Source organism: Catharus ustulatus, chromosome 24 (genome assembly GCF_009819885.2).
Source record: "Catharus ustulatus isolate bCatUst1 chromosome 24, bCatUst1.pri.v2, whole genome shotgun sequence".
NCBI classification, from domain to species: domain Eukaryota; kingdom Metazoa; phylum Chordata; class Aves; order Passeriformes; family Turdidae; genus Catharus; species Catharus ustulatus.
In genome coordinates, this window is record NC_046244.1 from 2437629 (window position 1) to 2465557 (window position 27929).

General features: G+C 44.7%; 1 protein-coding gene across 2 annotated transcripts; it reads right to left on the bottom strand.

Annotated features, from left to right (window-relative positions):
- Positions 1–1798: 1798 nt before the first annotated feature.
- On the bottom strand, positions 1799–27929 carry CDC42 (cell division cycle 42). 2 transcript variants are annotated; one of them, XM_033079322.2, is made up of 6 exons: positions 27830–27929; positions 15536–15677; positions 11855–11927; positions 9092–9201; positions 8801–8998; positions 1799–3193 (listed from the first exon to the last, which is right to left on the bottom strand). In XM_033079322.2, exons 2-6 carry the CDS (start codon positions 15638–15640, stop codon positions 3104–3106), a joined length of 576 nt encoding a protein of 191 aa, XP_032935213.1. In that variant the 5' UTR covers positions 15641–15677; positions 27830–27929; the 3' UTR covers positions 1799–3103. The 2 variants fall into 2 exon arrangements, with proteins under 2 accessions (XP_032935213.1, XP_032935212.1); XM_033079321.2 differs by lacking the exon at positions 1799–3193 and adding an exon at positions 3775–4657.

Below are 27929 nucleotides of genomic sequence, written 5' to 3' on the forward strand. Positions count from 1 at the left end.
AGCACATAAAGGACAGAAAACTCAGGAGATTTGTACATCAATCCAATGGAACATTAAAGCAGCTGCATTCTGTCAAATCTCCTTTTTTAGAGCCCCTTAGGACAGGAAGGACAGACACACATGGGGGTGGAACAAGATGGACTTTCAGGGTCCTTCCAACCCAAACCAGTTTGGGATTTTGGGATTTTATGTAGCAGCTGATTAAGCAGCCAGTCCAAACCTCATGTTCTATTTGTGCTCATGAGTTGCTGCAGGTACCTCAGTAGCCCTCATAGACAGAGATGGGAGGACAACAGCCCTGAGCTGCAAGTACATCTGCAGAGGTAAATCCTGTGTCAGTAATGTGAGGAAATCCCAGCCCACACTACAGACTGGTTTGCCATACCAGGATGAAACAAGTGCTGCATATCCCCACTTGACTTCAAGCCCTGTGCTCTCAAACCCACCAGCTGAAAGTGGCAATTCCAGAAGGGGAAGCAAGTGATGGATTTGCCTGCTTTTGACAGTTTTTCATGCTTTCACACAGGAAGGAAGACAGTCACCACAGAGCTCATTCAAGAACCTGGCAAGAGAGAGCATATCTCCCACACCTGGCCTCAGACAAACCTCTCCACCACACCCCAGCAAAAACTAGGCACAGTGTGAAACAGCATGAGAGTTATTTGAGCTTGTTTAACCAGTCACAGGCCTGGGACAGCTATGGTCTAGCAGATCCAGGGAGCTATCAGACTGCTGCAAAGCTAATGCAACACTAGGAAGGAGGAAACAGCACCACCCCTTGAAAAGTATGCTGTTCTATCAGCTAGTGCCTCCTGGATTCCCTCCAGAGCCAAGTTTAACCTCGTGGCCCTGATTCAACAGAACAGACTTTATTGCTTAGCTGAAAGGACTGGCAGAGATCACTGCCATGAAGATGTATGCAGAGGGATCACTCCAGGCCATATCCAAGACAGAAAAAGCTTGACAGGGTGACTGTGAAGAAGTCATAAAGGGTTCTCCCTCTACTCCAAAGGCAGTTTCCTGCAGGCAATCCCTTGGTCTTGCTGCTGTCTTTAGACATAGGAATTAGGATTAGTTGTTACAAGGTGAAGAAACTTAAGAACAGCCACCAATATGTACCAGCATAACCTTCTCCAGGAAGCCCAGAGTTCCAGCCAAACCTCCCCACAGAAGGCAGCAATTAAAACTGAACTGCAAAGTTGAACAGCAGCACTAATCACTATGAAAAGTGAAAAACCACACATTTTACACTAAGATTTGGGATTGGAGTACACAAAAATTAACTTCTTAAAAGAAAAGGGAGGTTCTTTCTAACTTATTTTAATAATAAATACAAGTTATTATCAACAGTGTAAGAATTCACTATTCTTCTGGAGCATGAACAAAAAGGTGTGATGAAGTGTGTGCAGTTTGGGATAGGTATGTCATTTGTCCCCTTAGGCTTTCTGCTATCTGCCCATGAGCAGGGAACAACAGGAAACTTCTGACAGAAGAGGTGCAGGAGCCCAATAAGCCCCAAAAGCCAGCTTTTACTATTTAGGAGCATGCACACTGAGTATTTCTTTTGTTAAGAACTACCAAACCCTCTCTTCATAGGGGTCTGACAGCAAAGAGGTTGCATCAAAGATTAGAGCAATTTTGACAAGACTGAGGCGAGAAGCAGACTGACAAGGATTAGACATTAAGGAAAGACCCAAGCTAGCTCACAAGGAGGAGATGGGGACTCACAAGGGATAAAAGCCATATTTACAAGTCCTTCACACTCAGGAGAAAGGCAAAGGAAATAACTACCCTCAGGCAGGCTTGTGAAGATACTTTAATACATCTGAAAAGAATGCATATACAAAGAACTTAGACATGAAAAAGCATTGGTTCAACACTAATGGGTCTACAAGAAATTGAAATTTTGGAAGATGGAGAAGATTCCCTAAGTCTTAAAATTTTTTGAATTTGCAAACCAAAATACATTTTTGGTAAAATCCTCACGATACCACAGATGGTCTGTGTAGACACTGTACATGATCCTTAGGGGCTGGAGCCCCTCTTACAGGTTCAAGGTCACTCATGAGAAAAAGGGATTCCCTCAACTGGTCCCAATATGGTGTCACACCAAACACCAGAAGCTTCTCCCTGCACTTCCTTCCAACTGGCACAGGTTTATCTTTCCACCCCTCCCTGAAGGATGCCAAAGCATCCAGCAAGAGATGCACCATCAGAACCAGCTCAAAAACCCATTGTAGCATATCCCAGGTCCCTTCAGGGTGTCCAAGCAGCAGTGTACGTGCTGGTCACTGTATGCACTTCTCTAATAATTAAGGACTGGCAGAAAGCAGATTCATTAAAAGCCAACTGACCCAGCTAGGCGTGTTTCCAAAGGTGCAGTTAGTTCTTCAACATGAGCCAAAAGATTATGATGGCAAAGATTAAAGAAGAGACCAGCAAGTTAGTTTCAAGTCTGATGGTGCATCCAGAAAAAAAAAATTCTCCTCTTCCTAAGGCTTCGTAACTTAGAGGATGGGGTATAAATTTATGACCTGCACAGTTAAAAAGCCAGGGGAAAAAGATACAAGGCAACTTCAGAGAAGATGTATTTTCTACAATCTTTCTTAGAGGAGCACCAGCTTGGGACTTTTTGCTTTCCTGACTAAAGTCTGCTCATACCCAGGCTGCTGGCTGGCTGCAGAACAGCCCTACAAGGTTTAGAAACCAGAACCAAGTCTTGCCACACCAGCGTAAGGCGCAGGACTTCAGTTAAACAGCCTAAAATTAGTCTATTACAGAAAAAGTCATTGAGTATGCCTTGAATGTTAAACAAAAAAAAAATTAGAAACAATAAACAAAATAAAAAACTAGTAATGATCAGTGTCTTTTGATAATACATAATTACTCAAAATTAACTAGTTTAACTGAATTGAGAGGGCACTGGGGAATAAACACTAACATTCTCATCTCACACAGGGATCGTGTGGGGGAGATGGGAGTGCAGGGCATTTGTCATTATTGCAAAAACAAATTTTAAAATTTGTATCTTTAGTTTGATTTTAACATTGCTTTTAGTATGACATCAAACACCAGCTTTGCAGAAGGGGCTGAGGAGGGACGTTCATAGCAGCACACACCTGCGAGTCTTCTTCGGCTCCGGGGGCTCCAGGGCAGCCAATATCGCTTCGTCAAATACATTCTTTAGGCCTTTCTGAAAAGGGGCAAAGAGAGAAAGGGCCAGTCTGATTTTTGAGTTTTCACACAAACAAAACCCCCAGAAAGCCAAGTGGCAGCCACACCCCTCCAAGGACACATGGAGATGTGCCATCCCCAAAGCCTCCTTACCACTGCTCTCAGCAGCTTCTGAGCACAGCATCTCATTTTCAGAACAAGAACACTAATCCTCAGAGAGCAGACCAGTGGACTTCACAAGTAGCAAAAACACACACACCAAAGTAATTTCCTTAAGGCAACTTTTATGAGTAACTGGCTACTCACATATTTGACATGCTAAAGTAGAAAGTGCTGCAGATGGAAGAGTTCAACCTGGAGCACGCCTGGGACAACACACACGCCTGTGTCAGTGGAGGAGAGACAAGGCAAGCATGCAATGATAACCTGGTCCAGCACATGCTCTGGTTGGGCATCCAGCCCCAAACACCCCAGGGTTAGAAGCAGCCAGGCAGAGCCCAGAAGCTGCCACGGTAGCAGAGAAGTCAAGCTGGTAGAAGTACAGAGGGGTACCATACACTCTGTTAAGGATTAAACTGGAGCCAGGAAATGCAACTTGAATAAAGCTTCATCAGTCATTTATACAAACAACTGCAATTTTTAATTTCAAAATTTAAAGACAAGCTACAATTGATATTTTTTTCCTTAAAACAATAAAAATCAGAAATACGATAGTAAGCAGCAGCTTTACATCTTACAGTAACAGGCTTTAAGGATCTATTATTGAAATTAAGAGCTCTACCATGTTAGTGAAAGCAAGAATTTTAACAGTTCATAAAGCAGTAGCAAGTACATCAATATTTCCTTCCCCCCAAGGACCGACAGATACTCCACTATAGCACAGACAGCCAAAGCAACAGCAACAGAAAACATCTCACTGCACACAGGAGAACCAGAAAACCCTTCACATTACAGCATCGTTTGCAGATCACCAGTTCAGGTACTTTTGTCATGCAAATACAGTTAAGAGCCACAAGTAGAAATGGAAAACACACGAATTGTTTCTTCCAGTTGGATTCAGGAAGATCAAACATCATCTCTTTTTTTTTTTTTTTGGTCGTTCTTTAAATAACGATGTAACCAAATCCTTTCCCCCAACAGCCTGAATTATAAAGCTAGCCACACCTGGCAACCCAAGCAGCAGGGAGTTAAGCGAGTCCAGTTCACGTTCCACAGTCACAATGTTTTACTAAAGATCTCAAGTACTGTTTTCAGTCCAAGAGCTAATACAGAGGTTGCTCTAAGATGGCAAGCAGGCACAACAGCTTTCAATCAAGGTGGTTTGATTCATTTTTAACCAGGTTTCTACAGTAGTGGGACAGAGGAAGCAGCAGCAAGAGGGGAAGAAGAAAGTTTAGAATATACAGCACTTCCTTTTGGGCTGAGTTTCCGGAGGCTCGAGGGCAGCTAGGATAGCCTCATCAAACACATTCTTCAGACCTCTCTACAAGACAGAGGGGAGGAGAAAAAACAGCAGCCAGGTTAGAGGATTAGAGAAAAACAAGCAGATACAAAGAGCATTCAGGAGCAGGCTGAATTCACAGAGGCAGTAAACAGATTTACTTTGCAATAAAACAAAGTAGATCCCAGGAGAAAATCTCATTAAGATTACCCAGAAGTCAATGACAGAGACAGACAGAACATGTGACGGGCCAAATTGGACAAAATCAACACTCAGAGGGGCAGAGGCACAAACACGGCAAGAACACGGGGGTGGGGCCACACAAAGGGTGATGGTTTCCACTCCACTGCTGTACTACATTGAGGGAGTTTACAGGGGAATAAATCAAGCACACAGCAGCTTGCCCCACCACAGGGACCCAAAAGGTCAGTTAAACCTTTTGTCATCACCCACTGTGGGTTAGTGAACACCTCGGATGCACAGACTACTCAACCCAACTCCCCGGGTGGCAGCAAAGGCTCCAAACAACTCCTCTGCTTTGTGAATTCAGCCCCTGAATAACTGAAGTCTCCAAATGGCTGGGAACACACAGGCTGGGATGGAAGCAGGACCACCCTGGTAAGCCATCATCACTGGCAGTCACTAACTCTCAGTCCTTAGAAGTGATGCAATACCTTACCAGTGCTACTCTGACACTGGGAGCCAGCATGGAAATGGTGCATTTCAGTTATTCAGTCTAGTTGCCAAAGCAAGTGTAACCACAGAAAGACAGGAACAGCGTTAGGAGTGCAACCACTGGGATCCAAGGGCAGACAAGCAGTGACAGAGCTGCAGGACTCTGCAGGGGTTACACCGGAGCACGGAGTATGCTGGAAGCACAACAGGAACAGTGCAGGGCGTTACCACTCCCACCCAGCTCTGCCGACTTACACACCACACCAGAAGTGAAACCTGGCTCACTTTAGGCTAACTGGACTCGCCTAAATTTACTGTCATGAGTGCACCCTTCAAAAATTCAGGAGAACTGCTTTATGACAGCTGAAGGCAAACAGAAAAGCTTCAATTACATCCTGTAAACAACTGCAGCCTGTGCAAAACTTAGATTTCTTTTAAGATCATTCTGGTTTCTCCCTTACAGGTTATACTGGATATATCCCTTTTAGAAGGTCTTTAATCTTATTTTACTGAAACACTTACATGGGAGACCTCTATGGCAGTGCCATCTGGAAGCATTTAAGGCCATCACACTACATGCAAGATTATACTTGAAAGAACAACAGTTTAAGGAAACTGCAATGTGCATTCTGTACATCCTCCCCAGCAATTTTCTTTTTCTTTAACTCCACAAAAGAGCTAAAGATTTCAGATAAACAATGCCTCTGAAGTCTAAATAGTAATTAGATTTCCTTTCTCTGTGAGAATAAGGTTGTAGCATAAAATCAATTACATACTGTTAGATTAAGAACCCAGGCAGGACAAGAGTCAAGAAAACAATTTTGCTTAAATTCCCCTATTCAGGGACTCCTCTTATTTTTGTATTGCCTGGGAGACATTTGTTCAGGAGTGCAGAATTTGGGATTTATTTTGAAGGACCTAGCAAAAAGAGGAAGAGGATTAAAAAAAAGGACTGGGACAAAACTGTTGTGAAAATGGATCAGGGTTAAAAGCCTGGATGACCAAGAGGAACAACATGAAGTGTAACTGTGTTCAATACCAAAATCATGATTTTTGTGTTACACTGGGAACAGGCTGAGGTCAGGCTTTACTCTCTCTGTTTACAGACACTTAAGGCACTTTATAAATCCGTGTCAAAGCTGGCAACTCACCATCAGGAGGAAAAAGAAACCAAATTCAGCATTCTCTCTGGTGTTAGGTACTAGGACTGAGCTTCAGAAAGTTCAGACACTTGTACCCAAGAGTAACAGAAGTAACAACCACTGTAGCTGCATTCTGTCAGTCACCCTTTCCGAACAGCAAAGCCTTATTTATTGTCACAGTGGCACTGGGCCCTATTTTGTAGTGAAAGGTTGGAGACAGACATTGAAAATGCCTTTATCACAAAAAGGATTCCACAGCCTGAGGAAAGGGGGATAGAACTGGCTCTCTAATAAAGCAGTCATCCCAACTTGGGGAGAAGATACTCTGTCTTTACAGAAAAAATTCAGGAACTCAGCCCTCATGATTCACATAGTACAAAAATAAATAATCCCAGCACAAATAATGCCAGTGATTCTGGGTATTTGCTACTGTGGAGTCACAGTAATTTGTAAATTATTTGGGAATTAAAAAAAACCACCCTGGACTGCTGAGGTGAATGCAGAGAGGGCATCCAAGGCAAAGAGAGAGTGAATGCCCAGCTGGGTCTCACTACAACTAAAATCAGTTACTATAGCATTGCCCTGCAGGTAAAAACAACCCTCCTGGTCAGGGAAGCAGCTGCCTTCTGTGTTCAGCAAGCTGCCAGTGAGATCACTGCAGGAGCTCCACACAACCCTTCCCAGATCATCTACACTCCTGATCACCAGCTACTGGTGAAAGACCCAGGAAAAAAGTGTTTTGTGAGTCAACAACAAACAGAGAAGAATGGAGTAGATGCAAACCGACTAGCTGTCCAGGTGAGAAGGTTCTGAATCCTCCCCCCATGTCACTCCTGACTCCTAAAATCATCACTTGCTATACAAGCACTAATGCTCTGGAAGAAAATTCAGGCTGAGCTTCCAAGTGCATGAAGTTGTTCACTGCAACAGATATAGATTAGTCTATCTGGAAATAGAAACAATGGATAAACACCAACATTTTTTGTCATATCAACTCTTGTTTTGGTAATTCTAAGTGATTCCATGCAATTTGAGCAGACAAAAGCTCAAGTCCAAAGCTACAGAGGAAGGGTCTCAGAGAGCAATACAGGACAAAGGCCCTGGCAGGTATTTACCCCACTAGCAGGTTCTACAGCCTAGTTAGCAGCAGCATTCAGGCTGTGCCAGACACCATCTAAAACAGTATTTTGGGGCTGAACAGATCCAAGAAAAACTACAGCTCAAGCATAAACAGCCCTCAGCTTGCCTGTGGGCAGTTAGGAAGCATGGCCAAGACCACCTTCTGATCAGGGATTCCCAGGATGAACAGCAACATGCCTCACCACAGCACCTCCAGTGCCAGTGTCCTGCACAACTCCACAAAGCCACTTCCTTCACAGAAAACACCCAGGAAAATCTTTGTTACAAAAAAAGTCTGAGGATTTGAAATGCAAGAGTCAACATGCAGTCTGGGCAAAAGGGGGAAGGCAAGTAGAACTTCAGGCTTTGTGAAGTTTGGTAGTAAAGTTTTGTGCTCAAGGAGATGAATGCACAACGTAACTGGAAAGGGTGAGGGGCTTGATGCTGTACAGCCCTGGTTCCATGTACATCAGAGAGGAACAAATTCTTTACAGACCAGCATTAAGGAAGTTGTTAAAAGAGTTATAGTCAATTCTACAAGAGTAAGAACCTAGGATTAAGTTCCCAGAGCATCCAAAGTCAAGGCAACAGGTCAGCTAGCCAGAAAATGGCTCGCACTCTAACTGAAAGGGAAAACATCATTGAGTTTCTTGCTGTCAAGTCAGCTACTTTAGCTGCCTTTTGACTCACATCCACAAGTTATAAACATGATGTAAGAACTGTCTTAAAGAATTATTTAACTGTTATTTTCTGTTTCAACAGAACTTCTATCTGAAGGAAGAACACAGGAAACTGCTCACCACCAGCTGCACAGGAAGAGAAGGCAGCTCTCAACTATGAAGGTTTCCGATCTTGAAAGTAGCAGCAGTAACTTTAATGAGAGGTTCTTTTTTCCCTTTGTCTGCTTGTTTCAGCAGTGAGATGCACTCTGTGTCCCAACCCAATTATTAATGTCCATAATGTACCTTCTAAGTTTTCAACAGTTATTTTTCTCCAGCACAGAAGCAAACACTGTAAGCACATCCTCCTCCATCACCCCTTTACACAGCCCTAATCCACACAGGCTGATTTTCTTTGTACCACTGCCAACTCTCTGTGCCTTAGAACAACATGACAAAGAGAAAGCTACAGTGTAAATAGCAGAAGCACAGCTTACACCCCTATCACATCCACATTGAGCTGTTTTTCCCTGGAACTGAAAAAAGTGCAGAATAAAAGCAAGCAAAAATGGTCAAAGACCAACCCTTACCTGCGTAAGTGCAGAGCACTCCACGTATTTTACAGCCTTCAGGTCCCGGGCCAGTTTTTCAGCAGTCTCTGGAGTTATGGGCTTCTGCTTGTTCTTGGCAAGTTTCTCAATTGTTGAGGGATCATCTCTTAAATCAATCTGGGTCCCAACAAGCAGGAAAGGAGTCTTTGGACAGTGGTGAGTAATTTCAGGTACCCACTAAAGACAGAAGAGACAGCATTTGTTACTAACCACCTAAGATAACTGCTGACATACTTCAGCAGCTCCCTTTTCAAGCAGAGTTCAACCAACCTTTTCTTTCACATTTTCAAATGAAGAAGGAGAAACCACTGAAAAACAGACCAGAAATACATCTGTCTGTGGATAGCTGAGGGGTCGTAATCTATCATAGTCTTCCTGACCTAGAAGGGAGGAAATTAACACTGTATTAGACCCAGACAACAAAACCCTGCCCTTTACAGGGAGTCAGAACACACATTTCATCACAATAACAGTGCTGTGATTAATCCTAACTCTTAAGCAAAGAGTCAAGCATACAGTGAACTCAAACATTTGAAAAATCTATGTTTCAAATCCAGAATTCATTCAGTTGCTACATAACAGTGAGTTGTTGAAAGTCACAGGAAAGCTGGGAAGTCTCCAATGCATTTTGAGATCAAACACCCTCAGATTGCATAACACTCTCTTCATTTATAAAGGAAAGATGCAGAATGTGGATCTAGTTACAGATGAGGTCCTCTGCACCTAGTCCATTAATTTCAAGTATCATCCCATCAAATTTCATTACCTTATAAATAAAACACCGCTCTTTGGAGGGGAGAAAAAATTGGTTTTATTCACAAGAATGTTCTGACTTACAGTGTGAGCACTCAGTGAAGTGTCCCCAGGCATGAGGAGGAGAATGTTGCTGGTACACATGACTGTGACAGGCCACCCAGCAGTACTCCCCTAAAACCTCACCAAAGTCCCTGTGTTTGGGAAGAAGGCAGCCTCTTCCCCTTAGTCCCTATGGGGACAGTCTCTGCAAGGCACCCTCAGCACTGTTCCTCCAGCCTGACTCTGTCCAATCTCATTCTTAAACCTCCTCCTGCCCAATCTGGCTTTCAGAAAGCCAATTCAGCACTGAAGCTGCTGCACTTACTGGCAACCAAATCTGAAACACTTCTTTAAAATCTCAGATTCTAACTAATTCAATCTGTCTCGTTCATCAAACAGGACAGACACCTACAAGGGACACCTTCCACTATCTCAAACTGCTCCAAACCCTGGCCAACCTGGCCTTGGACACTTCCAGGGATGGGGCAGCCACAGCTTCTCTGGGCAACCTCTGCCAGGGCCTCCCCACCCTCACAGTGAAGAATTTCTTCCCAGCATTTAATCCAAATCTAAAATACCTTGTTGTGATTAACAGACTAGTCCAAAAGTCTGTCTTCCAAGTACAAAGACTTGGGTTTTAACCTGAGAACTGGCAAAAGGGGTTTCATGCATGGCTGAATTCTGTCACCTGTGCTGGTTGCTATACAGAAAAAGCAGGCAACCATTAAGAACAAATACTTTCCCCTCAGCAGTCCAGCTCTGGAAAGAAAGCCATTACATTCACAAGTGCACAAAGTCACCTACATGCATTAAAGTCATTTGGTAACTTCTCAAAATTACTAGCTGCATCACTGCTCACGTTGATAATACATGAATGTGTGTAATTATACACACAACACTGCTCAGAGGTGTGAACCCTCAGCTGGAAAACAGGCAGAGAAGGACCCAACACAACTCCCCACACAGGGACCACGAAATGCCACAACTGCTGTAGGACCACCAAGATCACACATGACACATGTGTCAGGAAGGAGTCCCTCTTTTCCACCTAACTCCTTATCCAAGAACTAGTGAGCTTGGAATAATGGGAACATGAATCCCATTTGGGAGGAGAACATGGAGAGCTAAGTGAGGCCATGGTGAAGAACACATTCAGCACAGACAGCTCAGGGTACAGATGCAGTGCCAGCTGCAGGTTGGGCTCTGGGTGTCTGGGAGCCCCAGGTGAGCTGGCACTGGCCCTTTGCACAACAAAGGGCCCAAGGACCTGTGGCACAGGCAGCTGATGGACATTCAGAGATCCAGCAGGAGCCAAGCCTCAGCTGGAAGCCCCCAAACTTTCAAACACAGGCTGTGAAGGATATAAAACCCCACAGTTTGCTTTGTTCAGGGTCTCTTCCCAGAGGCACTAGCTCAAGCTGTTATTTTGGTTTTGCACCACCATTAAATTTTAAGGATCTGGATGCCTGAGACATCCATAGGAAACCTGGGGCTGAGGCAGTAAGGAGTGTGGTGCACACTGAGAACCAAGCAAGGCCCCACTGGGTCACTGGAGCTGCTGCCATGAACAGGCTTCAGCCCCAGCTCAGGTGGTGAAGTGTGACCAGATGGTCAAAGAGCAAAGTTTCTTTAACAGCTATAGGGTTTAACTGGAAGCCTAAGATTGTTTCATTAATCAACTCAGCTGCTAATGATGCGTGCAAGAACACAGCTGGAAACAGTCAGACTAAATTATATCAGGCAATTTTAGATGAAAGCTTATGAACTAAGCTCTCTAAAGGGCTCTTTTGAAGAAGAGTTCACAATACCAGTTGCTGCCACATCACTTCAGTATTAGGCAGTAGGGACTGGGTATCCAGCAGCTGATTTTGTATCCTTTCCAGATAACTTTTCCCACATGCAAAGCAATGTTTAGCTGTTTCATCACTGCATTTCTCCAGTCTAAAACTGAAATGCAGCTTAAACAAGAGGCCAGCAGATTTTTAATTTTTAAAAGCACACAGTGAGAGCGTTTATGAAATCTACACCTGACTTCATCCACATTGAGGATGCAGAGACATACACACATTTAAGAGGTTAATATTAGTCACTCTGACTTAACAGAATAGAGAGACATTTTCCATTTCTATTAAAAAAATCTCAACAACAACAAAAAAACACAATTATATGTCTTCATGTTCAACATCACCTCAGATTAGTCTTGTTCAAGTACAATGACACAAACACTTGGTTTCTCACCTGCAGTATCAAAGAGGCCAAGGGTGTAAGGCTCTCCTCCAATCATCACTGTTACAGCATAGTTATCAAAAACCTGTCAGGAAAAGAGACATGAATAAGCCATCTCTCCAACCATCATCCTACCCACCTTGCCAGAGCACCTCTGATTTGAGCAAGAGATACCTTTACAGGAAAACAGAACCATCAGGCTTACAGTGCTGTTACCACTAATACCATTACCAGAACAATTCCATATGGAATAGGGGCACTCCATTACACACTAAAGCAAAAGCATGAGGTACACCACTGAATAACACATGGTAAAAACCACTGGGCAAAACACCTACAACAGTGTTTGCCTGTTACTGCAAGGAGGTTTCCCACACTGCCACAGAAATTCCAAACTTTAGCCTTAGGGTGACACAGTAAACACAACCCCACAAGGACAGAATGTCAGCCCTGCCCTTCAAGGGCACACAGTGATGGGGCTGCATCTCACAGTACCCAAATCCTCTCAAGTCTGAATTTCTGAATATCTAGGGAACTCTGTAATAGAGTCCATCCTTTCAAGAAGGATTTATCCTCCATCTTTGAAGGAAGTAGTATCTGGTAAAAATTAGTCTGTGGTCAAATTAAATCTAAAAGGACAGTCTGGCTCCAGACACCAAGTTCTATTTCCTCTGCTACAGCACCTGGCACAATGGTACTGCCCTCCAGGACATTGCACAGATTAAAACCAGCACTAACCAGTGTCTCTCCCACTAAGTGGTTAACAGAACAACTGAGCATAAGGAGCTACCCAAAAGCTCACCTCCAACACCCACCTACCCATCAGCAGAGCCCTGTCTGAGGTCAGCATCCTTCATTCCAATAATCATGTTATCTTCAGAACCACAACAGACAGTGCTGCAAAAATTGCCTTTGGCAAACAAACCCAAACCCACCACCTGTCCCTGCAAGCTGCTGCATGGTCACTTGGAGCCAGCCAGGATCTCTGAATGATGATGGGGAAGTTCTGCTTCCTCACAGAACTGCAGCCTGAGCAGCTCTCACAGCTGAAGTAAACCCCAAGAGGAAAGAGGTCAGCAGCCACCACAAAGGCTTTTCATGCAAGTGAGCAGAGTGGGATGTGCAAAAAAAGCAGTCACATGCATTTGTTGTTAATATAGTAAGAGCTTAGGTCCTCGGGGAAAATAAATAAATTTGAGGTAAGAGCAGTGAGATGCATTTCAAAGCTGTACTCCCAAGAGGTCAGATGTGTTCTTCCCACCTGACAGCCATGGTTAAAGACAGACCTGACACTATCCTAATTTTTTCAACTTTTCCCAGCTTAAAATGACTGAGAAAGCAACTGTGGCCACTGCACAGTACATGTCCCCAGAACATCATCCAGAAGCAGAAATCCACTTCTGACACTATTTTGAATTGGCACATTCCAGATTTTAAAGCACTGCAAGAGATTTCACCACTTGTCCCCACAACCTGCAGGCAAATCCATCACACACTGCACTGGGTTTGCCTTGCTAAACACATGAGAAAGTGCCCAGCTCCAAATCACACCTTGAGACTGAGGGAGGGTGGAAAGCTTTTCACAGGGCACATTCAATGTGCTGTGACTGCACTACTTCAGGACCCCAAAAGACAGGATCAGGGTGAGGGCTTCTCTGTTCCTCGGAGCAGAACAAGGAACCAGAATGATGAAGATCGGAGCATTTGCCCTTGCACATGGCAGAAGATGGTCAGCAACTCAATCCCCCAGCAATATTGCCTCATTTTTGTTCAGCTACCCTTGTAGGGCAATTAGCATGTCTCCTTTCTCATCTTTTTTTTTTTGTTTGTTTTTAAAGCTCCCTATCTGCAGAATGGGATTTTTACATTTCAATATTTTTAAGGTTCAGCTTCTATTGAAATGTGTGGCCCTAAGAAGGTCAGGGTTACAAGGCTGGCCTTCACAGACCAGGCAACCAGAGTCTCATTGCACAATTCACAGACCACTTCATCCTCAGTTGTGCCAAAATAGCTAAAAACCAGAGCCCAAAGAAGTTTCAGTTCCTGCCAATGCCAGACAGCCCATTGCAGCAGCTGGCATGAGCTCTCATGGCACAGGACTCACACTTGAGCTGTCACAGCCCAAACACTGCCAGTGCCTTTCTGAAGATCTGTCCCTCACTGCCTTGATTTTTGAGAATGGCAACAACATCAAGAACACACAGGTAACAAATCATGGGCAGTACCACCATGAAACCCATCTTGCACTGGGAAATTTCCTCCAAGAAGAGAAAGGACTGCAAAACACAAAGTGCAGAACTATCTATCAGTCTGAAATGGAGAGGTCTCCATCCACACTGTGGCCAGGCACACCAGTATTCCTTCTATTTCTCTGTCCATTTATTACTAGAAGCATGAACTGGAATATCAGAGGTTATGTGCCAGTTTCCAGAGTCTGAAACATGCCTCTAGGCTATTCACACAGTTAGGAATGATAATACTCATTCCCTCATTATCTTCAGAACAGCAAGTTCCTGGAGCCATGAAGTTCAGCAGTAAGTAACATTTTGGAAACATGAAGCAGATTTAAAAGGCTCTATAAAGAAGCCTTAGCACACCTTGAACACACTTCACTGGCAACTAACTTTTTGGCAAATTTCCCACATTCCTTGTTAGTAGAGATTTATTTACAGTCAGTACTACTGTATGCAGGACAGAAGATAAACTTGAAGGCTTTCAAAACATACATCTGGCACGTCAGAGAGGTACCTGCTCTTCTGAGTTACTTTTTAACAGAGAGAATGTTATTTCACTGGCAGATGTTCTTTGTGATGCACTTCCAGGTTCAAATTTGTTTGGGATACATAGATAAACTCTTCAACTTGTATATTAATAGAAGATGGTCTTTTCAGGCCCATAACAGAGGAAATTAGTAAGAAGAGCATCCAGCTGTCAGTCTCTTGCAGCAACCTCACTAAAAACTGACCCACCTCAGTGGCAGTACACTTATCTTGCATATGCAGTATTAAGCAGAAAAGCAATTTTCTAACAGAAAAATCAACTTGAACTTTGGATAAGTCAGGGGATTCAGCATTTCAGAAAGCTAAGCCTGTGAAACTCGAAAAGGTTACTTCAACATAGTTAGGGACTATACATACATTTGGAAGTACAAAAACAATGTGACTGCATCTAAACACATTCTTCATACTTAGCTGAAGCTGACCAGCCACCCTCCATAATTCACTACACCTCTGGATCTTTCAGAGTTGCAAAAGAAAAATGAGCCTCAGAAAATACTAACTGTGATCACTGACTGCTCTAGCAACATGAAACACTCCCTAAAAACAAAGATGAAGCAGGAAGTGAGAGCAGAACTGGGAGAGCAGGTGTTCCTACTGCTTGCTCTCCAGTGGTCTGCAATTGTTCACACTGCTTATCTCACAGAACCCATCCACAAAGAAAACACAAATTCTGCAGAGCTGTCAAGTAGCAAGAACTGACCAGCTACAGGGGAACTGCCCAGCACTGCAGATGATCTGGAAAGCAGCAGCAGGGCATCAGACTGTGTAAAAAATAAATACTTTTTCATGCTGTATTAGTCTCCAAGAGGAAAGGAGGCTGTAAGAACATGCCATCAAGGTTATCTGGAAAGGGAACTCAAGCTACCCCACCCCAGCATGGCCCAAGAACAAGCAGAGGCATTCCCACACTTACCGTTGGTACGTATTCCGATGGGAATTTATTTGTTGTATAAGAAATTAAGAGACAGGTTTTACCAACAGCACCATCACCCACTACTACACACTTGATCGTCTGCATAGCTGAAATCTAATAGAATATCAACTCCAAAGAGAACCTAGAAGAAAAAAAAAGATATATTTAGATGTTTCCCATATGCACTAGACAGCCATGCACATCCCCTTTCACGGGAGCCCAAACCAGCACATGTGAGATATGAAAACATGATGTTCCTAAATAAGCTGGTGGATCATTTTCCTCCACCACACACACAAAGCTGCTCACATTCATAACCCAAAGAATTTTTGCCTGGTTACCTAGAGGTGGGCAAAAACATCTTTGGACTTCTCCAACCTCAGTATTTTATCCATGGCAGCATCCAGCCTCAGATGCACTGAAAGTTGCAAGTGTAAACTCTGGTCTTGAGAGCTGCTCAGGAACACACCTGTCTCCCAGAGAGCTCCCTCTGGAGAGCAGCTCAGCATGAGACACACCAGCAGTGTTTATGGAATAAAAATATACATGTACAGACAGAAAAAAAATATTATTTTCTTCTTTCCCTGTCTTTTTTAAGACCTAAGCATCGTTTTACAATTTTTTGGTTAAAGTTGCTAGTTAACACATATCTTTATGCCCACAGTGAAGTGTTAACAGCACTGAGAGTTCAGCAGAGCATTCAGATCCCAAGGGGATTATTCTTCAGACATCACAAAATCCAAATGCACCCAGCTACTCCCACAGTGCCTCAGCAAAAACTTTAGTACGTGAACTAAACCAGTACATATCACCAATACCTCCTCCAAACACTTCCTGGCTATTTCCAGTGTAGCACAGCTGTCCTTCATTTGTGTATTATTTTAATTAGAGGTGTACCAGGCCTCTGGTCATGCCTTCACATAGATCTGTGAAATCTAACAAAGACTTGCTGCAAAGTCTTTGTAAAGTCCTGATGGGGGGCAGGGGGTGTGGCAAGCAGCAAATTTGCCATCACAGGAACAGCAATGATGCTGACATGGCTCTCAGGTCTGGGTAACTGCATTAAAAAATCCAAATCAACCCCTCCTAAACTATGCATTTGGTCACTTCCTGGGGATTTCATTTCTTACAGTAATGTAAATAAAGTACAGTGCAAATCCAGATTTTTGAGGCTTCAGTCCCAGCCAGCAGCATGACTTGATACTGTATATCACACCATCATGCCTGCAAGGAAAGGAAATCTCTAGGGATTCAAACAAAACATACCACCCCCAGCTCTTCTTCAGATACTGCAGGGATGCTCTAAGACTCCAAGAAAAACAGCTACCTTCATAATAAACATCCTCAAAAATTCCTAGGAGCAGTACTAGTAGGGGAACACTAGTCACCACCATTCCACAAGACCCAGACTAAAGCACAAGCAGTGTCAGGAAATGGCAGCAAAGATTTTCAGAGCAGCACCTGGTACACAAGCACTCACACTGCCATCCTCATCTATAAATCTTCTTTCAGCAAGCACAGAGACAATGAATGATGTGTGCATGCATCAGGTGTTGCCACCAGTCCTCTACTTGGTGCTGATCTCAATATCAATAGAACCTATTGATTTATGCAGATCTCAATTTCCCAGCAGACATCCAGCAGGATGCACTGTGCAGAAGTATCAACAGCCCCTTCATTAATGCAACAAAAAGCTCTGCAATTTGGCCCTGAAGTAAACATATATTTACTCAAAAGGACAAAGCAACTATTTACATTTCAAAAGGCATCTTCTGTGTTCAGGCCAGTTGAACTGTTTATATCCAAGTACTATCATTCAATATTGCCTCAGCTGCAAAGTGCTCCCACAGTTCTGCCTTGCCATGCTGTCAGCACTGACTGATCCCAGAGAAAGTACCAGTTCAGAACAAAAATAAAAAAAACAGCAATCAGCGGAACAGCACAGCTCAAAGTTTTCATACTCAGAGCAAAGGTGCAGAAGGATGAGCCACTCATTAAGGTGGTATCAAAAGGAAAACACTCCAAAACTCAGAGCAAACAAACCCAAGTGCATTCCAGCTAACCCCAGCCACAGTCACCAGGTATGCCCTGCTCATATGGCCAGGACAATTCTACCACTGCCTTTTGGGATGGGCAAAGCCCAAAGCCTTCAGCTCTCCCCCTGCTCAGTGCAGGTAAGCTGCTGCCTCCAGGAATTCCTCTCAGAGTTAGTAAATGAAGTACAAAACAAATCACACTGGGTTTCCTAGCCACCTCTCATATGTTTTTTCCAGTTTCCAGTCGAATTTGTTACACTGCCCAGCCAGCCCCTGAAACCCCTGCTGCAAGCTGTCCCTGCCCACCCCAGGGCTGGCACAAGTGGAGGAACATCCCTCTCAGTCAACCTTAGGGAAGCACTCTTTCCCCCCAGCACTCCCCTGAGCACACCAGAACTCCTCCATGCTGTAATCCCTCCCTTCCTGTTCTTCCTCCCTCTTCCACCCACTTCCCCAATTATTTCCATTTCCTTGTTTACCTGTCATTTGGAGCATCTGCTTCAGACAGCCTGTCCAGAAAGCACACTAGAGATAAAATCCTGGCTCTGAAGCATTCCCTGTGCTCACTGCAATGCACCAATCCATGACTCTCTATGTTGTGTATTACCAGAAAAACTCACATACACCTTTTTAAAATCAAAAACATGGGTTTATTACTCTTTAAAGCTCATTACTTCAGAGAGCACCAAGCAAGCCACAGTACTAGAAAGCATCTCAGGTCACAGAGTGGCTGCAAACCTTCACTTCTTCCCTGTCCTTGGCCACAGCCAAGTCCCCAGGCTGGCACTGGGACAGAAGCTGCTGTTCTCTGGCAAGGGCTCAGGTCAGAGACTGGAGCTGACACAGCACCAGCTGCACACACACACCTTGCACCCAGCTCCCACTCTGGTACTGAGCTATCCAACCTCTCCACACAGCTTCTCTCCCAGAGAACACCAGCACTGCAAATCAAGAGCACTGCTCATTCCCTCTGCACCTCCAGTTCCCTTCTGAAGGGAAGCACTGGCATGGTGCAAATCAACTCACACACAGCACTGCCTTTTTCTACCAGTGACCTGATCCTTTCATTTTTCTGGCAGTGGGAACAAAAGAGAGCAAATAACCCAAAGCCTTGCTCTGGAGCCTAAAGCAGAATCTGAATGGCATGTTCAGGTGTGCCTGGGTAGAGCAGTTTTCTTTTTTTTGCTGTTTTTTCTTCCTTTCTAAAACACAAAAACTAACAGCATTTACCATGAAAACAACTGAACTGGACCACAGGAAGTTCTCTATGAAACAAGCAAGCACCACTGCTCTCACACAAGCTGTTCAATTGTGGTTCCTCCTGCCACAATTGGACACTTCAAGATTACACATTAAAAGGAACAAAACAAACTTGAGCACATCTCTTGGGTAGAGTGAGACCCCCACTTTTTTTTTAATGGATGTATAATTTTATGTTTAAATACTGAAATAAGATGGTATAAGTTTTAAACAGATTTAAAGTGTTCAGCAAAAGTCTTAGCAGTGGCAAAGTGGAGCTGTTGAATAAATTATTTTCCTTGGATTAGTGGACTTTCTAGATTAGCTGGATGAGCCACTTCATGTTTTGCACTTCTAAGAAGTCACAGCTGAAAACAAGCCCGTTTCTAAGGAGCTTAGATTCACTATCCTGGGACCTCCTCTTCCATAGGAATAGCTTTAAGGATAAATACATTATTGACTTGTGGTTTAAAAGTAATTTAATCCAATTTGAGATTAACCACAGAATAACTCATCCCCAGAGTGCAACGACAAGGGAAATAGAAACAAAGAAGTTACAGAGGCTTTGGGCTTGCTTCCCCCCACCTAATAAAAGGAAGTCTGTATGTACAACACCAGCAGAGAGAGCACTCCAAGCAGTTTTAAATATCTGAGGGAATTGAAACAGACTGGAAAGCACTGAAGTCATCCCAGCCTGAGTGCAGTGAGTGGATTTTGAGCCATGTAATTGTGAGCCATCTGGCCAAGCCCAGACAGGAGTGCTGATAAAGACTGGGAATGCAATGCAGGTCAATAGGACTTAGTTCTGTTCAAGGAGTTCCGAAGAGTTCTTAAAAATATAAATTAAAATTACCAAGAAAAAAAAAAAAAAAAAAAAAAAAAGCATTGCACTGATTTGATCTCTCAAGCCTCTCTGTAGTGCAACCAAAAACTTCAGCAATTCAGTAAAGCACATATAACCTAATGATACTTGAAGTATTTGCTGGATTTTAACCTGCTCAGCACGTGATCACAACAGCAGGATTACAGAGAACTCAACATTGTCCTAGAGAATTGGGATCTGGCATCTGGAAACTGTGGAAAACACAGCCATGTAAACTGTCAAATTCATAGGCCCATTTTAGAGATTTTGTTTTAAAGTTCAATTACACTTTTGTGGAAGATAGCTGATCTGCATTTAGGATTAATTCCAAAAGTGTTAACAGAGATGCGAGTAACACAACAAACAAGGGACTAAAGTCTGCAGTGGGACATTGTGGAGTTCAGTAATCCTTCCTGGTGCAAAGGAAATTCTGGAGTGATGCACTTTGGTCACACAGGTCTGCTAAGCACTGACTGATCACAAGAGGCTGAAGAAATCCACAGCACCTAGGGCAGGTTCCCACTGACTAAGCACAAGCCAGACCATTCCAAAGCTCCTGTTCAAGCCTGATTTTCCCATCCTAAAGGCAAGGCAAACACATGAAAAATGGTGGCACTACAGGAGCTCTTCATTTTCACAAACTTTCTGTAAATTAAGAGTAGCTGCAATCTGTTCCAGTACCTATGTGCATTACTAACTGGTGAATTAAGTTAAATTTTGTGGGATTTTGTACACAATCAGTGCTCCCTACTACAGCCAGAGTTAAGAATCTGCACAATCTCACCTTGCTGTAAGTGCAATCTGAAGGAGAAACCACAAACCTTCAAGCTCATTAAAATTTCTCTAACTTTTAAGCTACTGAAGTTTGTTTTCAGGTTAAAATGTGTACATTCTCCCAGCAAAAGGAAACTGTGCTGTCAGCTCTGTCTGCATGTCCTGAACTCGCTTCCTGCCTCAGCAGCACCACTTCCTCTCTCAGCCAGGACTGAAACTGCTGCCATTTCATCACTAGGAGCAGCTCACTGCAAGGTACTGCCAACCAAAAATCAATTTGTGGTGTTCTCTGGGATCCACCATCAGCTCACACACTGAACCTTCACCAGTCCATCACAGCTTCCAGATCCTGTTCAGGCACCTGCTTCACAGTCCAAGAAAATAAACAGCCATTTCTGAAAACTAAGATCTTTTTTTTCCCCCCATTCAATGTCATTTCATAGTTAATGGTTTATTCATCCAACTCAAAGCACTCAGAAGTCCACACTGAGAGGAACAATATTCACAGCATTTTTTACTCATGATCTCTGGTATGACTTTTGCCCTTCCACAGTCCTTTCACTTCATACCCTATAAATCCACACAGTTCTAAATAGTCTCCCTTTGTACTTTATAACTTCTTCCCAAATTAATCCAATCCATTTCAAGGTCCTTGCCTTCAGCCTCTTGGTACAGCCACAAACCTGTGATGCAAAACACAAACAGAAGCCACTCTCTGATTAAGAACTAAACTCCAGAAGGATGAACTGGCACAGAAGGCAAAACTGTTTTCAAGAGTACTATCACCAGAATTCTCCTCTGCACACCTGCAGCAACCATCTACAGACACTATGAAAATCCTCCAGCTCAAAGCCCACCTTCCAGCCTGCTAGGAATCATCTTCTTCAGGAAGATCTTACCCCAGAACTAAACACATCTGCCACTTCCATGCTAGTAAGGTGGTAAATGACATGTAAAAGGATATACTAGGTTTTAAATCATCTGGTGCCCAAGCTCAACTGTCCATCCTGCCCACAGCTTAGGCTGCTGCAGACACTTAAGCTCTGTACACACCCTTGCTCCCAGTGGTTCTGAATCAAGCTTGTGGCCTGGGTCTTTAGTTTCTTAGGTGAGGCTTAAACTGGCTGTTTAACTACAAATCAGTACAACACTGGAGCTCCACTCCCCTAGAGGAAGGAAAATCATGAAGTCCAAGCTAAAACCTGCAAAAGCACACGGGACAGACTTGAGACACAATCTTGTACTCCATCAGTTCAGGAGCTTGAAAAACATATCCTGCTTTAAGCAGTGTTGGGGTTAACCATCCCTAACAGATCAGACAATTGTTTAAATACTGCCAGTTCTCCCTCCAGAGTACCAATTCAGTCTCCAAAAAACAGTGCTGCTGTTCACTTATAAGCACATCTAATTATGAGACAGAGCCACAAAAGTTCAGTTGCACTAGAATCTGTGTCAAGATAAACACAAGAATTCAGGTAAGAACTTGGATCTGCAGTGTCTGGGTCCTTACCTGAGGTTGAAGAGACCAACAGCAGCAGAGGATACTGCTGTACTCCATCCCACACGCCTACTCACACCAACAGTCTCAACCTGGTGTTGGATGTCAGCATGAGAACTTGTGGGTAAGCACACAAAAACAAGCAGTGGGAAGAGCCACAGGATCACCATCACCAGCAGAGCTGGATCAATGCCATGACAGCCCTGATTTAGCTCATAGGCTCCCTGTTGTTCTTGAAGCCCACAAAGTTTGCTATCATTATGGGAATCCCTGTTGGGAGATAAAGCATGTGTCTGAGGTCCTTGAGCATCCCTTAATCTGCACTCCACAGAGCCTGTATATTCCAACATCTCTGCAGGTTTGAAGCTCCCATTTCTGGTCAGGTTACCATGAACTGCCAAAGAAGCAGTAAGAGAGGTCTTCTCAAAATGCAGCTATCACAGAGCTACCATAGAATAGAACATGCTGAGTTGGAACAGACCCCACTGTTTGAGGTCAACTGATATTTTCTACACTTAATGCAATTTTCTTCTTCTAATTATCTAAGATTTGAGACTTACTTTGCACATCTTCCTAGAGACTCCTCACAACCACCTGGTACAAGACAGGAAGTGAAGACAGCTGGGTAGGGGAATAACCTGAGCCCAAACTACCAGCAGCACCACAACACACATTCCAAGTTTTGCAAAAAAAAGAAGGGGGAAAAACATATCATCCATTTCAGCCCTAAATTGAAAAGCAGAAAGCTGACCAGTCAGACAGTGTGACTTGGCAGGCTTTGCTGCCACACCAGTTACTCTGTGGTGCAGTTGTGCCTACACCTGTTTTACTACATGCACTGCCCACTATCCCACTTCAAGGTTCCAACCAACCACCTTAACCTCAACACCAACTCCACAGAAAAAAGTGACAACTTTCCCATTATCACTCTGGTTAAGGTTACACTGTGAAAAGTAGCATCAACACTGAAAGAACCCGCCCCAGACTAAGCACTGGAAGTGTGTAGGCATTACATTAAGTCCTTTTCTGTCAAAGGCATTTTAATTTAATCTTATTACTCTTCACTTTGATACTCTACAGGAGGTTGTTTTCCTCAACCATGCAACAAAACCCTGTTCAATATTTTACTCCCACTTAGAGACCCCTATTTTCACTAGCTTAGTTGTACACTGATAATATTAAAAAGTACAGTCTGCACCTACACTCTTATTTGGACACAGTATCCAACTAAGACTCACATGGCCCTGATGGTTCTCCCCATTTTCCTGTGGCCAGTTACATTCAACAGTGTTAAAAAAGACAGTGGCAGAAGCTCTTCTATTTTGATGGTTCTCCCCATTTTCCTGTGATCAGCTACATTCAGTGGTAGAAAAGACATTGGCAGAATCTCCTCTATTTTGAGGTATGTTTTTTCTCCCTGAGAAGCACCCTGCAGCAGATCCTGTCCCTCCTGTTATGCTCAGGGAACAGGACAGCTCCAGGTGCTCCATCCACACAACCACAAAGTTCCCAGGAAGTGTGCTGTGCTCAGGGAGAATAGCTCAGGCTGTATACCAACATGCTGTTTGAAGACTCCAAAGATAAAGCTTGGTTAAAAAACACTGCACAAACAACTTTTCCCAGATAGTGAGCTATCCTGGATCACTGTTAACATAAAGTAGCTGGAAGGCTCACCAACACTGACAGCAGCAGGGGAGCTGCCCTTCAATCACCTACCCAGCAGAAGGAACCAGAGCAGCTGGAACCACCCCAGTTTGCCCAGCCCAAGATGAGCCCCAGCAGCCCCTTCCTGAGCACCAAGAGCCTGCTGGGCACCTGGCACTTACTCAGCCACTGGCAGATGCACAAGAGGCTCATGAAGAAGTGACAGCACTCCAAGACATGGAAGACTCAGCAGCACTTCACATGCACTAAAGGCTGAAGGACCACTGAACTCAAAGAACTGCTCAAACACACTGATGTGCCAGATCCAGGCCCCACACAAGCCCCTCTGCATTCAGCTGTTCCCCAGCAGCTCTTTGGTACACACATCCAGCTCATGGAGTGGCACAGCCCTTCCTGACCTGCATCCAAAGCTGCAGGAGCATTTTTGTCATTATTTCCCCAAACAGAACACTCATCATTGGCCAGAAACACAGCACAGCATCCTTCAACTCGAGGAGAGCTGAGCAATTCAAGCCAGCTTGTTCCAAAGCAAGACAATTCTGGCAGCCTCAGCTACTGCTGTGAGTCTAGCACCACATGCCACAGCAATGCTCTGCAGCTCCCCCAGGGTCTCTACCAGTCCCAATCCACAGCAGCCAAGGCTTGCTCTAACATCACATCAGCCTGGTGAAAACCTTCACCTGCCACAGTTTGGTCTATGCTGAAAAACACAATCTGATCCCACACAATCTGATCATAGGCATGGACAACTTGGCAAAAATGAGCCAGTACCTACACACCCTCTCCAAAGGCCCCAAGGAAGCCCCCATGTTACTTTATTTAAAAAGTTCTGTATTGGTATTCTGAGACAAGAAAACAGTGCATGGACCAACTCTCCCAGCAGGAATTATACTACAACACTCTAAAGTAATGGCGTGAACTGGCAGCACAAGAGCTCAAAACAGAAAAAAAGCTTTTAAAAACTTCTGAAAATGAAAGCAAATTTTGTTTTCTCTTTATAAAATACCAGTTGTTTAGAAGAAAAATCAACACATCTCAATGAAAGAACAGCTGCTCTACTGAAAATAGTCCTATTAATATTGTGAAGTTTTACACTTCTTTAGATCAGAGTCATTATCTGAAACTCCAAGGGAAGATTACAAAGATGAATTACACAAACTCTGCCTCTTGCTCTCACTGTTTGCAGTTTTCTGCACGCCCAGGGCCAGGTAAACAAACCCAGTCTGTCCACTCAAAAACAACCTAAAGATCCCCCACCAGAAGCTGGGAATTGCCTGCCTCAATGCCATTCCTGTCACTCACCTCAGGTGTTGACATCCACACCTGCAAGGGGCAGCTGACCACTGTGTTGGTGAGGCCACACATCCTCAGGGAGGGAGAACTTTTGTGCCAAGCTTCAGCCTTGCAGAAGCTGGAGAAAGGGCTTTCTTTACCTACCATTCCTCATGGCAGTCCTTGCTGATGGATACACCCTTAGCTTGTGTGGTGTAAAACCACAATGAAGTGTAAAGTGTAGGGTTTGGAGGAAGCCAGCAAATCAAATGGTGACAGGCTGCAGAAATGTAAAGGTACTTTAAATTTTTTGAAACTTTGCATAAAAGCTTATCTGGACAATAAGTTGATTTATTTGTCATATATCAACTACTGAAAATAGGGTGCTTCCAAATAATTTTGATGTCAGAGAGTGAAAGGAGCCAAGGAAGAAGACTAAGTGATTAAAGATAGCTTCTTGCTACCTGAAGCACCAGAAACCAATTTCACTTTCATTTGATTTGACAGCACCTTCATCTTCTAAAAATATGTCATTCTTTCCTCAGGAAAGAAACTTTTCCTAAAGGGCAAGGATAACTACATCCCCTACAACTCCTCCTGTCTCCTGCTCTAAAATCTCATATCATAAATTCATGATGGAGTCAGAGGACAGCAGGAAAGCTCAGCAGTGGGCAGGCAGAGGAGTGAGCAGGATAAAACACACAAGCCCACAGACAACTTTCAAAGGCTGTGAGCACTCACAGGGGCATCAAGCAGATTACACACACCTCACCTGCACCATGTACACACATTACTTCAAGCTCTGGTACTGCATGTTTGTTTATTGTCCAAGTCTCCAACCACCAACCCACCAGGGTAAGGAGAGCTGCTGAGAAGGTTTTCATTGAAAGCTCCAGCTATCTGTGCTCATCAGACTTGGAAAATTACTTTAGTGCTACAGCTGCATTTTAACCAAAAGGAAACTTTACATCAGGACTGGTAGCCAGCTTCATGCTGCACTTTCCATCAGCTCACACACGGCTCACAGCAAGCAAACCCCACTGCACACTCACAAGAGAAATCACCGAGAGTTTCACACAGGCTCCATTTCTGTTTACTGTTGGTTTCTAGCAGAATTACAGTTTCCATTTTAGGTACTTCACACTCTAGAGCTTCCAGAGCTTTTCTATTTGAACAGTAAAACCATTATGAACTCCCCAGGCCGGCCATCAGTTCCAGGCAAACAAACAAACCTAAAGCAGAGCACTTAATGAATTCAGAGCATCAGTTGCAGGTCATGAATAACCAAGTTCAAAGTATGCAAATCCAGTGATTAAAATTTCTGCCTAGGATATGTTACCAAAGTGAAAACATGTTTTATCTTGCACCACAGTAATTTTTTATTCCTTGCCAAGACTTAGAAATCCTTTTTTTTTTAGTTACTGAAGCATAAATAAGAACAGTTCAAACACCAAACCACTTTCACAGTCAGCAGTATACTGATTTGAACTTGACATGCATGTCTAAGACCTGACTCAAATATACACTTGCCCATACTATATTCCTCAGAACCTTACACCTGACAAAAAGAGTTTACAAAGCAGAAGTTCACAAGAGAAGGGAAGTTTACAACAGCTTCCCCTGCATACAGCCAGCTAAATATTACTTTCTTACTGAAAAAGAGAAGCTGTAATGCTTTACTGAGTTATCCCAATCAGCAACACAAATAACTTAATCCAGATTTTAAATGCCACTTTCAAAAAACAAAACAAAAAAAAAGTGTTTGGGGCACTGCAATTCAATACTTGGAAGAGCCCACAGCTCCTTCCCTGGGAGGGAAGCACAGATGAATATGAGACAAAGACAATCACAGATGGCCAGACCAAGCCACTTCTGATCACCCAGTTGCCATCTAACATGGCCTCCTTGCCACAGCTTGTCTTCCTCATGCTGTTGTCAAGAAGGGAGCTCCGGCTGCAGAGAAAGGACACCAGAAATCCTGACCACTCTTTGTTAAGCACAGGTTTCCAATCCTGGCTGTTACACTCACATCTACCTGGCTCTGCAACTGTCTCCTGCTGCTGTCACCAGCTGCAAGTTCTTTCTACTGACAGATACACAAGTCCAGATCACTAACACAGAGCTTTAAAACACAGACAGGTGTTATGCTGCTGCAGTACACACATTTTTATGATATTTCTAAGGAGAATGAGAAACACATGTCAACACCAAGCCTCGAACAGTGCCAGCTCCTGCCCCAGCTGCAGCGGGTGGCATCCCGCAGTAAGGAGAGCAGTGGGACAGCTCAGGGTAACCCAGAGCCTTGCAGCTCGCCAGGCAGATGCCCAGAGGAGTGTGCGACCCCTGGACAGAGCGCTGTCTGTGCAGGGCACACAGCTGGAGCTCAGCCTCGCCGTGCCCGCACCCCGCTGCGGCTCGGGGCTCCTGTGGCACGGCACGGCACGGCACAGCACGGCACAGCCGGCCCAGCCCGCAGCCCCTCGGGGCTCCCCGCACGGCCCCGGGCACAGCCGGGCTGCACCAGGCGCGGAGAGCCCCGGCCGGGCCGGGACGGGCAGGGCGGGGCCGGCACGGGCAGGGCCAAGGAAGTGCGGCCGGGCCCCGCCATGGCCGCGGGAACGCTTCCTGCGCCGCTCCGAGGCTCCAGCCCGCCCGCCGCCCGCCAAGGGGAGAAGGCCGGCGAGGAGAAGCGGCGGCCATGCCCTCCGTCTCAACAGAGCAGCCCCACAAAGGGAGCGCCCGCCGGCAGCCGGGAGGCCCCGCACGCACAGCGGGCCCGCAGGGCGGCTCCCGCACAGCGGGCGCTCCGAGCGAGGTGAAGGCCGGGGCTCTGTCGGTGGGTGCCGGGCGGGGATCGGCGCCGGGCGGGGATCGGCGCCGGGCGGGGGTCCCGGTGCTCGGCCGGGGGTCCCGGTGCCGTCTCCGCCCCCCTCCCCCCCCGCTCTCACCTCGGACGCTCCGCCGGGCGTTGGCAGCTCACCGCGGGGTCTCCTCCGCACAGGCACAGGGGCGATTGACGTCACCGCGCAGCGTGCCGCCCGGGGGGCG